The following is a 13,511-nucleotide window of genomic DNA, read 5'->3' as shown; positions in this document are numbered from 1 at the left end:
CCTTGTGTATCTGGCTTTACATGGCTACTGGGGAACCAAACCTGGGTTCTTAGGTTTTGTAGGTAAGTACCTTAACCACTGAGCCATCTCCCCAGCCCCCAAAGAATTTTTTTTTTTTGTGGGTTTTTTTGCCACTGATTTATTTATTTTTTTTAATTTATTTTTTTATTTGAGAGCGACAGACACAGAGAGAAAGACAGATAGAGGGAGAGAGAATGGGCGCGCCAGGGCTTCCAGCCTCTGCAAACGAACTCCAGACGCGTGCGCCCTTTTGTGCATCTGGCTAACGTGGGACCTGGGGAACCGAGCCTCGAACCGGGGTCCTTAGGCTTCACAGGCAAGCGCTTAACCGCTAAGCCATCTCTCCAGCCCCCCCAAAGAATTTTAAAAAACAAAAATTTCTTGCTGGGTATGGTGGTGCATACCTTTAACCCCAGCACTCACAAGGCTTGAATTAATTTTTAATCATTTAAGCAGAAACCTTCTACTCTTGCCTAATTATTCACAGTGCCTACATTCAGTTATTGGAACCCATGTACAGTAGCAATCCACAGTTTAGGAAACTCTAGCTAGACAACCATTCTACCATTCAGCTATATTCCCAGGCTTCTTTTTACTTTTTATTTTGAGTCACAGACTCACTGAGTTCCCAAGATGGCCTTGAGCTCACTCTGTAGCTGTACTTCCTGAGTAGCTGAGATTATGACCCTGTGCCATCAAACCTGGTTCTGATAATACTAAAAAGATAAAAATCTACTCAATATAGTATAATGGCTGCCTTCCCCCAAAGGTGGAAACAATGTGTAAAAAAATAAAAGTTTTCCATATGGGGTAAAACCCTCTCATGCCTTCCAGGCTCTCATTTCTTCTTAAATATTTGCCAAGATGCCCAAGCGATTACATACATTTATAAAATTTTTGATGATGCCCACTGATGGCAATAACCTTTTAGCAAAGGAACTATGTCAAATATGCTACTTAAAGAGTTCTTAAAAGGTAAGACACTATTGCTAAAGACACCACAGACTGTGGTTACAGGACATGGGAATACCATGCTAGAACAGAAAGGGAAACTAGCTCCCTCCTGGCTAGCCCTCATTGTGCTGGAAGCTGCTTGAAGACAACAGTCACCAACAGCATGAATAAGAAGGTGACCCTGCATACTACAAAATCAACCAGCTGGACAAGAACTACACAGTTGTGCAATAGTGGCACACAGGCTCTGCTGGTAACCAACTATTCTGATTGGACATGAGGCCCACTCAGTGGGAGAGAACTCATATCTGGTACAGGAAAACAAGTCAGAATACCATGGACAGAAAACACACTACAGAGAATCCCCTACTTCTCTCTGGAAAAGAAGAGTGGGCTTGCACACCAAAAAAAATCTCTCGAATAACTGTACATATCCCCTTTAACCCAGGCTGCTCTCACTCTTGGATGGTGAATCTGCTTTGCTTTACAGAAGGCAGAGAAAACAGGAGAACCAAGATCTATAAGACAAAAAGACAGCTGTTGTAGTCAGCTTCAGGGTGCTGGAAAGAAATTCCAAACCAGGCACAGTTTTTGGGAGGAAGGGCTTTATTGAAGCTTACAGATCCTGGGGAAGTTCCACAATGGTAGAGGAAGCTGACCCCCTTTTCCAAATCCACACAGAAAGAAAAACCACCAGCAGCACCATGAGCAAGCCAAGCCCACTCCAGGAACCCCAGGCTGAGCTCAAATAGGTTGGAATCCAGATCTGCCCCCAGTAACACATTTTCCAGCCAAGCGGCTGGAAATCCAAGTTACGAGCTTTAATAAAATATTTGAGTCTACCAGGGGGACATAATGCAAACCACCACAACAGCCACTGTCCTCCACGAGATGTGCCACCTCTACCACATCTGTCAGGGCCCAGAAGAAATTGCAAAGGAAGCAGCAACATGAATAGTGCTCTTATACTAGCTTGACAACCAGCTCCAGGGCAAAACCCACCAAAGCAGAAATCCAGAGGCTACTCAGACCGCCATGATCCAGGGAACACTGCACAAGAGGGGGATGGAAATACCCACAGCATGGGTAGGAATACCCTGAGGCACAGCCTCCCCACTCCCTGACCCCACAGGGACTGAGGCCTTCATGACCCCACAGTGACTATCATAACCCCACTGATGAGGGCTCCAGAGAAATGGGAGCAGAGGGAGAGGATAAAAGAGTATAACCTGTTAGTGTACACACGTACACACTTCAAAGTCCAAAGGCTTCTTCAACTCAATTCCTCCACGTAAACAATACTTCAACACTATCAATGACATCACATCCATTCAATTATCCTAAATGCCTCTTTCACCATCCCAAGCCTGTGTTCTACAACCCCTAGGTCCTTTTGTGACACTGATCAGTCATCGTGTCTAGGACAGTTTATACAAATAACACTCTGGTCTCTCTTTTCCCTACCTAGTCACCTTCAAAATCTGTGTAAGATGTGAAGTATATAACCAAGTACCAAAGCCAATCTTTATAAACTGTACATCTGATCACATCCTAACAGTTTAAAATCAGGCTGACTTCTATTCTTTACCACTATGGTGATACTACAGCTCCTGGAAAACACAACCTTCTTGCTTATCTGTTGCCAGAAAATCTTTCATCTTTTTCCTCAAGCACCATATTTTGCCTCCTCTCTAAAACCTTCTACTAAATCCTTCAAAAGAACATAAGGCTGGGCTAGAGAAATGGCTCAGCAGTTAAAAGGCACTTGCTTGCAAAGTCTGAAAGTGCATGCATATGGAGTTCATTTGCAGTGGCAAAAGGCCCTAATGTACATAACAGTACTCCTTCTCCCCCACTTGAAATAAATAATATTTTGAGAAAATAATAATTAAAAATAGAACACATGGGGAGGTAATATGATGGAGAATGGAATGTCAAAGGGGAAAGTGGGGGGTATTACCATGGGAATTTTTTTATAATCATGGAAAATGTTAATAAAAATCAAATTTAAAAAAATAGAACACAAGCCTGCAATGTAAAAAAGACTTGTCTTGAAAGTATGAGGACCTGAGTTCAACCCTCAGAATTTATATGAACATGCCAGACAAGACAGCACCTGCCTGTACACCAGCCCAGGGAAACAGGAGGATAACTGGGGTTCACTGTCCAGCCAATCCAGCCTAACTGGTAAGCTCCAGTGACTACCGAGTGATGTGTGTTAAAAAGGTGACCGGGTGGAGGCAACTGGAAAGAAGACTCAGCAGTTGAGGCACTTGCCTGCAATGCCTAACAACCTAGGTTTGATTCCCCAATACCCCACGTAAAGCCAGATGCACAAAGTGATGCATACATCTGGAGTTTGTGTGCAGCAGCCAGAGGCTGTGGCACACATGACACCAACCTCTGGCTTTCACAAGCACACATATATGCAAGGAAACCTAGACACACATGTGCAGCCATACACATACACACACATACAGTCATGAAAAAAAAATGTAGGGGATGGTTATAAAGGTAACACACCATTGACATTCCAGGAGAAGAGTGAACCTTTGAGATACAGAAAATGGTACAATTCTCAATAAAAAACAAGTATGTTGCTTCTTAAGGACATCAGAGCACAAAGACTGTCAGACATAAGAAAAATGTAGCAGTTAAAGGAGTTAAAAAATGACTAAATGAAGGACTTATGCTGACATATTCATTATATTAAATCAGATGCATTACAGTACAAAAAGGAAATGCACAAAGATTTCCTAAGGATTTTCTTCCACCAGAAAATGAACCTTCAAGCTGAGCATGGTGGTGCACACCTTTAATCCCAGCACTTGGGAGGCAGAAAGAAGTGAATCAACATGAGTTCAATTCCACTCTGAGGCAACATAGTGAATTCCAGGTCATCCTGGGCTACAGTGATACACTACCTTGAAAAACCAAAGAGAGGGAGGGAAGGAAATAAATGAACACTGAATGGTTAGATGAGAAGAACTCATTTGTCTCAGAAGCTATGTCTCATCAAAATTAAGACTTGCAGGCATGGTGGCACATGCCTTTAATACCAGCACCTGAGAAGCAAAGGTAAGAGGATTGCCAAGAGCCCAAGAACAGCCTGGACTAGAGCAAGACCCTATCTCGAATCCTCCCCCCCACAAAATGAAGACTTAACATCTTCATTTTTTTTAAATATTGTATTTATTTATTTGAGGGCGGGAGAGAGAATGGGCACGCCAGGGCCACCAGCCACTGCAAATGAACTCCAGACAAATATCAGAGAACTGATTATGTATCTCTGGTGGTTTGATTCAGGTGCCCCCCACAAACTTAGGTGTTCTGGATGCTAAATTCCCAGCTGATAGAGATTTGGGGATTAACACCTCCTGGAGGCAGTGTATTGTTGGGGGCAGGCTTATGGATATTATAGCCAGTCTCTCCTTGCCAGTGTTTGGCACATTCTCCTGTTGTCCACCTCATATTGGCTAGGGGGTGATGTCCACCCTGTGCTCATGCCATCGTTTTCCTCTGCCATCATAGAGCTTCTCTCAAGCCTATAAGCCAAAATAAACCTTTTTTCCCACACGCTGCTCTTGGTTGGGTGATTTCTGCTAGCAATGAGAACTTGACTGAAACAGTGATGTTGGTACCAAGAGTGGCATTGCTGCTAGACACCTGACTGTGTGGCTTTGGCCTTCTGGAGCTGATTTTCAAGAGGCATGTGCAAGGATTTGAAACTTTGGCCTAAAAGACACCTTGCAGTGCTGTGGATACAGCTTGATGGACTGTTCTGGTCAGTTAAAAGACCTGAATGTAAAGAACTATGGGCTATGAGGTTTGGCTTATGAGGTGAGAAAGAGGCTTGCTGTTATGCCCATGTCCTGAGAAGTTGTGCACGGTTGCACTGCGTAGAAATGGACTGGTGTGTTCAGAGGGACATGGCACAAGGAAAAAAAAAAGGAATCTTTCGGTGAACTCCTGGCCTTCAGCTGCAATTGAGAAATTACAAGCTTCGAGATTGGGCCAGGTAACCTGAACTGGGGCAACAGAAAGAATACAGACTCTTTTGAAGGGGCCTGAGTTCTCAAGGATTATCCTGTGGCTCAAAGTATGCTTCATTCCCCCCTAGATTACCAAACTGGCACTCCACATGGTATTGTGGAGTATAAGAAATACAGGAAAGAGAGGGTCATTGAATTTGCAATGTGGTCTTATCTTTTGGAAATGGCCATGGGTAGTGTGAAGCAGGTTTTCTGGATGCATGCATGGAGACCCAATACAGCCATGAGGATGACCCATGGCTTGCAATAGAGAACCAGTGGAGATGCCAGGACACAAGATGGCAACCAGGGAGAGCTGCTGGCCCTGGATGTTTTCCAGGACTGTGAGTAGCCTAGCTGGAGGGGCAGAATTGAAACTCCAGAGACTTGTTGCTAGTTAAAATTACTGGACTTGGAAATTTGTCCCTGACTAGAATTGCTGGACTTAAAGCTATGGAGTCTGATGTTTGCCCTGGTTGTTTTAAATCATGTATTGGCTGAATTTTTCTTTGCTATGTCCAAATGCCATCTTTTGCAGTGTGAATGTTTCTTCTGTGTCTTTATGGTTTGGGTTTTTTTTTAATTATGGCTCATTTAAAAGACCTTGGATTATGGGGATGTTTGAACATTATTAAGATTGATTAAAAAATGTGGAGACTTTGAAAGCTGTACTGAATGCATTGTATTTTACATCATGGATGGTTATCAGTTTATGGAGGCTGGGGTGGAATGTGGTGGTTTGATTCAGGTGTCCCCCTTAAACTGAGGTGTTCTGAACACTGGGTTCCCAACTGATAGAGATTTGGGAATTAACACCTCCTGGGGACTGTGTGTTTGAGGGGTGAGGTTATAGGTATTATAGCCAGTCTCCTCTTGCCAGTGTTTGGCACACTCTCCTGTTCCTGTTGTCCACCTTATGTTGGCCAAGGGGTGATGTCCAACCTCTGTTCATGCCAATATTTTCCCCTGCTATCATGCAGCTTCCCCCTCGAGCCTGTAAGCCTTTTTTCCCACAAGCTGCTCTTGGTTGGGCAATTTCTGCCAGCAATGCGAACCTGCCTGCAACAGTATCCCATATTCATAATCTAATCATTGTCATATATTATAGAACATTTGGGGTTTTTATTTTTCTTCTTACCAAAAGCCTAGAGTATGCTATACAATCACATTTATTATATTACACAGAAATAACTCACAGAAGACCACATGTTCTTTAGAAACTTTTTGGGGGAGGGGGTTGTTTTAGTCTACCATGGGTTCTAAAATTCCTGGCTGATAGAAAATACAACTTGTAAAAGCTGGGTGTGGTAGTGTAAATCTTTAATCCCAGTACTCAGGAAGCAGAGAAGGAAGATCGATGTGAGATGGAGACCACCCTGAGACTACATAGTGACAATACAGACAACATGTAAGTAACTAAACTTAACTTAAAATCAAACTCCAGAGCTGGAGAGATGCTCAGTGGTTAAGACACTTGCCTGCAAAGCCAAAGGACCCAGGTTTTATTCCCCAGGACCCATGTAAGCCAAATGCACAAGGTGGCACATGCATCTGGAGTTCATTTCTAGCCACTGGAGGATCTAGTGTACCCATTCTCTCTCTCCCTCTCTAACTCTCTTAAATAAATAAATAAAAATAAAATACTTTTTAAAAATCACACTCCAGGGCTGGAGAGATGGCTTAGCGGTTAAGTGCTTGCCTGTGAAGCCTAAGGACACCAGTTCAAGGCTCGATTCCCCAGGACCCACATTAGCCAGATGCACAGGGGGAGCACGCGTCTGGAGTTCGTTTGCAGTGGCTGGAGGCCCTGGCGCGCCCATTCTCTCTCTCTCTCTCTGCCTCTTTCTCTGTCACTATCAAATAAATACATAAAAATAAACAAAAATTTAAAAATCACACTCCAGGGCTGGAGAGATGGCTTCGCGGTTAAGCGCTTGCCTGTGAAGCCTAAGGACCCCGGTTCGAGGCTCGGTTCCCCAGGTCCCAAGTTAGCCAGATGCACAAGGGGGCGCAAGCGTCTGGAGTTCGTTTGCAGTGGCTGGAAGCCCTGGCGCACCCATTCTCTCTCTCTCCCTCTATCTGTCTTTCTCTCTATGTCTGTCGCTCTCAAATAAATAAATAAAAAATGAACAAAAAAAATTTTTTTAAGTATAAAAAAAAAAATCACACTCCAATTCCTAACTGTATTTACTTTGCTACTGCCTTTTCCCTATATTTATAGAACTATATTACTTTGATATTTGGATGTAACTTCCATTTCCTTCAGAAAACTGCCAGCAAAAATAAACATCCAAACCAATACTAACTTGACAATCGTGAAACAATCTGAATGATCTTCCTTACCAGTAGCAATAGCAGCTAATATTTAATAAGCACATGCTTGATGCCAAGAACTGTCAAAAATGGTTTGCAAGTATCATCACATTAAATCTATCCACAAGTCCATGATGAAAGCATATTTATCCCATTTTACACAACTGGAAAATGGGCACAGGGAGGTTAAGTAATGTTCTCAAAGTTGCACAAATACAGAATAAATTTTAATTATTAAAAACGTTTTATTAAAAAAACCTCGGTCTATAGATATAATAGAAAATGATCATGATGCCCTTTCCCTCCTCCTGAATCGTCCCTCCACTGAGTCCCTAGAATAAGGATGTTTAATTATCTTTCAAAACTACTCTATGATAGGCTGCAGAGATAGCTTAGTGGTTAAGCGCTTGCCTGTGAAGCCTAAGGACCCTGGTTCCAGGCTCGAATTCTCAGGACCCACGTTAGCCAGATGCACAAGGGGGAGCACGAATCTGGAGTTCATTTGCAGAGGCTGGAGGACCTGGCACACCCAATCTCTGTCTCTCTCTATCTGCCTCTTTCTCTTTCTCTGTCGCTCTCAAATAAATAAGTAAAAAATGAGCAAAAAAAATTTTTTAAACTACTCTATGACTTGTAGACAATGGAGAGATGGCTCAGTATCCATCTGAAATTCATTTGCAATGACAAGAGGCCCCAGCATGACCATATTTTTTTTTCTTTCTCTCTCTCCATGTACATATGTATTTAATCACATATAGATATATGATTTCTAAAACAAGGTTTTAATTTTTTAATTTATCAATTTATTTGAGAGAGGGAAAACATGCACATGGGCATCACAGCCTCTTGCCTCTGCAAACTCGAGATCAATGTGCTGCTCTGTGCATCTGGCTTTTTGTGGATACTAGGGTACCAAACTCAAGGCAGCAGGCTTTGCAAGCAAACACCTTTAACTGCTAAGCTATTGTCCTAGCCCTAAAACAAGGTATATTTAATTCCTAAAATAATAATAAGGGAGGTGATAAATGTGTGCACACAGAGGTAGTCTTAGCTGAATTTTGAAGGAAGTAGTAGAGATAATACACAGTCTTAACCTTGGAAGTAAGGGAGAGAGAAAAGAAAATGTATACACAAACACAAACTTTTCTATATTCCTTTTCTATCAAACAAGATGGGAAATAAGGAAGCATAAAGGTAGCATATCTTTTTACAGCAAGTTAATCAGTTTGGATCCTTATTTGAATGGCGATCCTAACAAAGTTCAAGTTTCTCATTTGCTTTCCTAGAGCAAGAGAATCATATTTTTCTGCACACAGACATCCCCACCAGTGCAGGTATTAGGAAGGACAGATTGCAAACAAGGAGAAATATCACCCAGTAGCTCAACACCAGAAGTAGACTGAAGTAGAAGGCATGAACCAGGCATTGAGAGTTAAAATGCAGCAAATTCAAAATTATTTTCTGTAGCTGGGCATGGTGGTGCATGCCTTCAATCCCAGCACTTGGGAGGCAGAGGTAGGAGGACCACCATGAGTTCAAAGCTACCCTGAGACTACATAGTGAATTCCAGGGCAGGCTGGGCTAGAGCAAGACCCTATCTCGAAAAACCAGGAAAAAAAATTATTTTCTGTAAAATTAGTGGGAATGGGTTATTAGATTGTATTATACAATTGGATGCTTTCCATGCAACCAGATACATGATGAGGCCTTTAAACCGGGAACTAAAGTCAGGGAGTGAATTTTGCTGATTGTGGTTAACATTAAACAGGAGAGAAGTACGTTTTTTACATGGAATAAAGTTTCAGTAGAGACAGGAATAGATATGAATTTGCAATAAGTAAGAATAAGGTGAAAATGCATAGTTATAAAATATAAGATTAATTTCAAGTCGGTCTATGGAAAGTAATGGCTGCAAGGAAAATGGAGATGAGGTGTTTTGTATTTCACACTGCTTTCTCAGGTTCTTTCAGAACAAACCGGAAAAGTTAATTCTAGTTTTAATTGTAAAGATCTCTTCTCCAAATAATAAGTCCAACAGGATAACTTTTCTATTCTGCAGGGACTCAAGTGGATAACCAGCATACACCTCAAATATAAAGCAAAAACTGGTAAGAGCAAGGAAATCCCAAAAATTGTGTTTATTATTAAAAAGGGAAAATACATGTAAATACCTAAAGTCCTTTTATGTTTTTGTGTATTCCTTAGAGTGCATTCCATTATACACATAGGAACCCAGATATCTAATTTCCTAATTTCTCAAATCAACAATCTCAGATCAACGGCAAAATTATTCTGCCAAGTCCGCTACTTCAAAGGTCAAACCACAAATGCTGTCAAATTAATTCAAAATGGAGTGGATGGAATGCAGCATCGAGAACCGAGTAGGCAAACCTAACTCAAGGAACGGAGGACGCGATCTGCGATGACTATAGTCCTTAACGTCCTATGAGTCATTACCAGTCCGTCCCAGATGTTTACGACACAACCCTGCACTGGGGAACGCAGCCAGATGCATGCCATAAAGCTGAAAACCCTTAATATGCACAAGCTGTGCCTACGGAGTCAGCTCCTCCAGGACTAGCAGAGTGTCGCTAGCAAGTCTCTGTAAAACAGCAACCAGACACTCCGAAAGAAATACCCAGAGACATCGAGAGAATAAAATGAAAATGCTCGTCTCAACAGAGCCTTTTTCAGACCTCCAAAGGACGGCATAAACCTTCAGTTCTCTCTGTGGAAACACACCTGTCCGCTCCCAACCATCAACCACCTGGGCAAGGCGTGAAATGGGCCCGAGGCCCTGCTTCTCGAGTGCGGCTGCAAAGCTCCTAGCCGGGTCCTCCTGAACCGGACAAGACGCTCGCCTCCACGGGAGGGAAGCCAGGGAGGGCAGAGGCAAGTCAGGTTAGCGCTTCACGCTGAACAGACGCTGGAGTCCCAGGAGTCCCGGAGGGCCGGAGTCAGGATAAAGGGAAGCAGGATGGAGCCAAGAACACAGCCGTCCCCGAGGAAGGCAACACGCCCCCGGGACTCCCGGCAGAGCGCGAACGCGGAACCCGAGGGTCGAGGCCTTACAGGGCCGCGGAGCAGGAACTGGGGCTCCAGCTCCCGGCCCGAGCCGGCATTCCGTGGGACACACATGACACCGGCACCGCGTCCGAAGCCCGACAGCCACCGGCCGTCCTGAACGCGGAAGGGCCTGGCTTCCCCTCCTGCCAACCCGCGGGAAGCAGGGTGCTCCCGGGCGCCGTTACTTACCTTCCCGCTCACAGCGCCCGCTGCCGCCGCGGCCGCCATGTTTCCTGCGCGTGCCTGCGGATGACGTAGCGGCACCTCACGTGCCTCTCCGACTCCCAACAACATCCGGTGAAGCTAAAGCGACATCCGGGCGGGGGACTCACGATGGCGCGTGCGCATGCGTGCGCTGGGACCCTGCCAAGCCCGTGACGCTAAATTGCGCTGGTGCTGGTTTATTTTTTCAGGAAACCTCCGAAACTGTGCGTGCTGGTGTTGTGGTTTTCTTGGGCGTGACTCTTCGAACCCACGGCGCATCGTTTTAGAGGCATGAAAGGAGGACCACATTGAGAGCCAGCACACAACGTCCCGGGCTTTGCAGCCTTAGGCAAGTCTAGCAAGACCCGCCAAACCTCGGTTTTAGAATGTAAAGTGGGAGTTGTGAGTGGAGTCCTCCCAAATCGGTGTGTGTATGGTAACATTTCTAAGGGCATTAATTTGGTTCTTTCTCAGTGCTGTGAAAGGATGTTCTAAGGAGCGCTCTGGGCTTCTAGAATAAAAAGTCACTTTGCACCTGAAGCGCCTGAACCTTTGTTCAAACAGTGGAAAGGAGTTACAGCCTGTTGAGGCGAAGTGACAACCAAAGGGATGATGGCAGGACCTCAGATGAACATGCATGCATAGCACCATCAGACTGAACGCTGACCATGAAGAGATTCCAACCAAGGTCAAATTCCCAGTGCCCAAGCTGGCATTGAGTCAAATACAGCATTATACCTGCAAGGGACTACTAAGGTAAGGGCTGGAGAGATGGCTTAGTGGTTAAGGGACTTGCCTGCGAAGCGCAAGGACCCACATTCAACTCTTCAGGTCCCACGTAAGCCGGAGGCATAGAGACGCAAGCACTCAATGGCTCACGTGTCTGGAGTTCAGTTGCAGTGGCTGAGGCCCTGGCTTGCCAAATATCTCTCCCTCCCCCCCCCTTCTCTCTCTCTCTCTCTCTCTCTCTCACACACACACACACACACACACACACGAAAAAGTTGGGCTCCACCCCCACAAAGAAGTAATAGCTCAGAGGGATGGGGTATGGTTAGAGAAAAATATGTTCTGTTTTTGGAGAAAAGTTGATGTGATTAGCCATGTCAGCAGTCTAGTGCTCAGTAAATACCTGTCTCGTGTACAGATCCCTCAGTACCACTGGTTTGGATAACTCCTGTGCCACTTGAATTCATCCCCCTTCTTCAACTTTCCCCAGTGCATCAACCTAATCTAACGTGATCATGTAAACCCCTGGTTAAAATCACCTAATGGCTCCTCCATCATTTCAATAAAAAAGTTCAAATTCTACATACAAGGTCCCTCACAAATGATCCCTGCTTACCATTTAATTTTATCTCCTAGTTTTGTCTGCTCAGACCCAATTTTCCAACCAAACCCCAATACCTGCTGAACCAGCCACTGCAAACGGACTCCAGATACATGTGCCACTTTGTGTATCTGGTTTTAGTGGGTACCCAGGTCATTAGGCATTGCAGGCAAGTGCCTTAACTGCTAAGCCATCATCCAGCCTAAGTCTATAAATCTTAAGTAAATTTTAGGGTTTTTTTTATTTATTTACTTAGAGAAGAAAAAAGTGTACTGTTTTGTTGTAAAATTGCTTCTGGCTAGCCAAGTGTGGAGGTGCTCTGGAGAGTTGAGACAGGCAGATTGCTGCATATGCAAGGCCAGCATGAGCTACATAGTCAATTAGAGACCAACCTGGGCTATGTAGCAAAATACTATAAAATTGTTTCTGACTGAAGCTCTCTGGCTTGGCTTATACCACACTTGTTTCTGAGCCAAGCACACGATGTTGCAATTGGCCAGGTTTGAGTCCTATGCCCCCAGGTTCACTCAAAATACATGGACTGAGAAAAGGGTAACTCCAGAAAAAGGGAAAATCTAGAAACCAGAAAAAAGCAGGAGTGATGCTGGCCTAGCCCTAGCCGTCAGTCACAGATCACACTATGACTGTGCCCATATATCACACTGAAAGTACTCTAGCTTACTGAACTGCCTTCCACTACTCAATATATTATTGGAAGGATTTTTATTCTTAAGCTTTTTATGTCCACAATGACTACACCTGGCACAAATGTCTGACACATAATAGATACCACATAAATGTGTAAACAATTAGAATTAGTTCCCTCATTGAACAATAGTCCATGGAATGAAGACACCAATTTCCTTTCTCCAGTAATACCTATGTCTGCATGTAAAGGGAAGAAACAAGGCCAGAATTTCAACTTGTTTCTTTCAGATTTTGGCCTTCTACTAGATTAAAGAGAAAAACCATAATGTGCATATCTAGCAAGTAGACCAGAGGGGTTTTTTTAAGTAGCATACATATAAAATTTAATGTAAATAGTAATTGAGTTCCATATAACTTAATTATGGCTTTCATGAGTGAGTAGTTTCAAAGTTCCTGGGCTGATTCCTATGAGCAATATAGTCATTCCCTAATTATAATTCATCATTCAAAAATATAGGATGCAAACAAATCTAAGTGGTAAACACCTTAAGGAACTTTAGACCTGGGAGGGATCTTAGAGATAATCTTCCCATTCAGATTTTTAAAAAATAGAATCTCTTTGAGATTGGTGACCTGCAAGAGTCACAAGCTACTTTATGGCTGACTAGTGATGTAATTCCAGATACATGCCTCCGTCAGCTATGCTATCACCTGAGAGTCATCCATCATTCACTTCTCTGGACTACAGTATTTAATTACCATTTGATTTGCTTTTCTCCTCAGTTTCTGATTGCCTGTTTGTCATTCAGCACTTATCCATGTCACATTTCATCTATTGAAATTTCCCTAGTCTTTCCACTAATTCCTATCTACCTTTTGTAATCTCTTAATAAGAGTCAGACCACACACTTTGTTTTAGTGCATAGTCAAAGTAGTGGCAAGAG

The 13,511-nt window shown here is 43.5% G+C and overlaps 1 protein-coding gene across 2 annotated transcripts in view; it reads right to left on the bottom strand.

Moving 5' to 3' along the window:
- The window catches only part of Tbc1d15 (TBC1 domain family member 15), an 87,476-nt gene extending 76,826 nt beyond the window's left edge, over nt 1-10,650 (bottom strand). For both annotated transcript variants that reach the window (XM_004650108.3, XM_004650109.3), the window contains exon 1: nt 10,575-10,650. In XM_004650108.3, the coding sequence (XP_004650165.1) occupies nt 10,575-10,613 (39 nt within the window). In that variant the 5' untranslated portion in view covers nt 10,614-10,650. The remainder of the gene's footprint in view (nt 1-10,574) is intronic.
- Between the last annotated feature and the right edge of the window lie 2,861 nt (nt 10,651-13,511).

Source organism: Jaculus jaculus, chromosome 6, assembly GCF_020740685.1.
Source record: "Jaculus jaculus isolate mJacJac1 chromosome 6, mJacJac1.mat.Y.cur, whole genome shotgun sequence".
Lineage (NCBI taxonomy): Eukaryota > Metazoa > Chordata > Mammalia > Rodentia > Dipodidae > Jaculus > Jaculus jaculus.
Note: the sequence above shows the minus strand (reverse complement) of the source record. Positions and strands in the feature narration are given on the sequence as shown.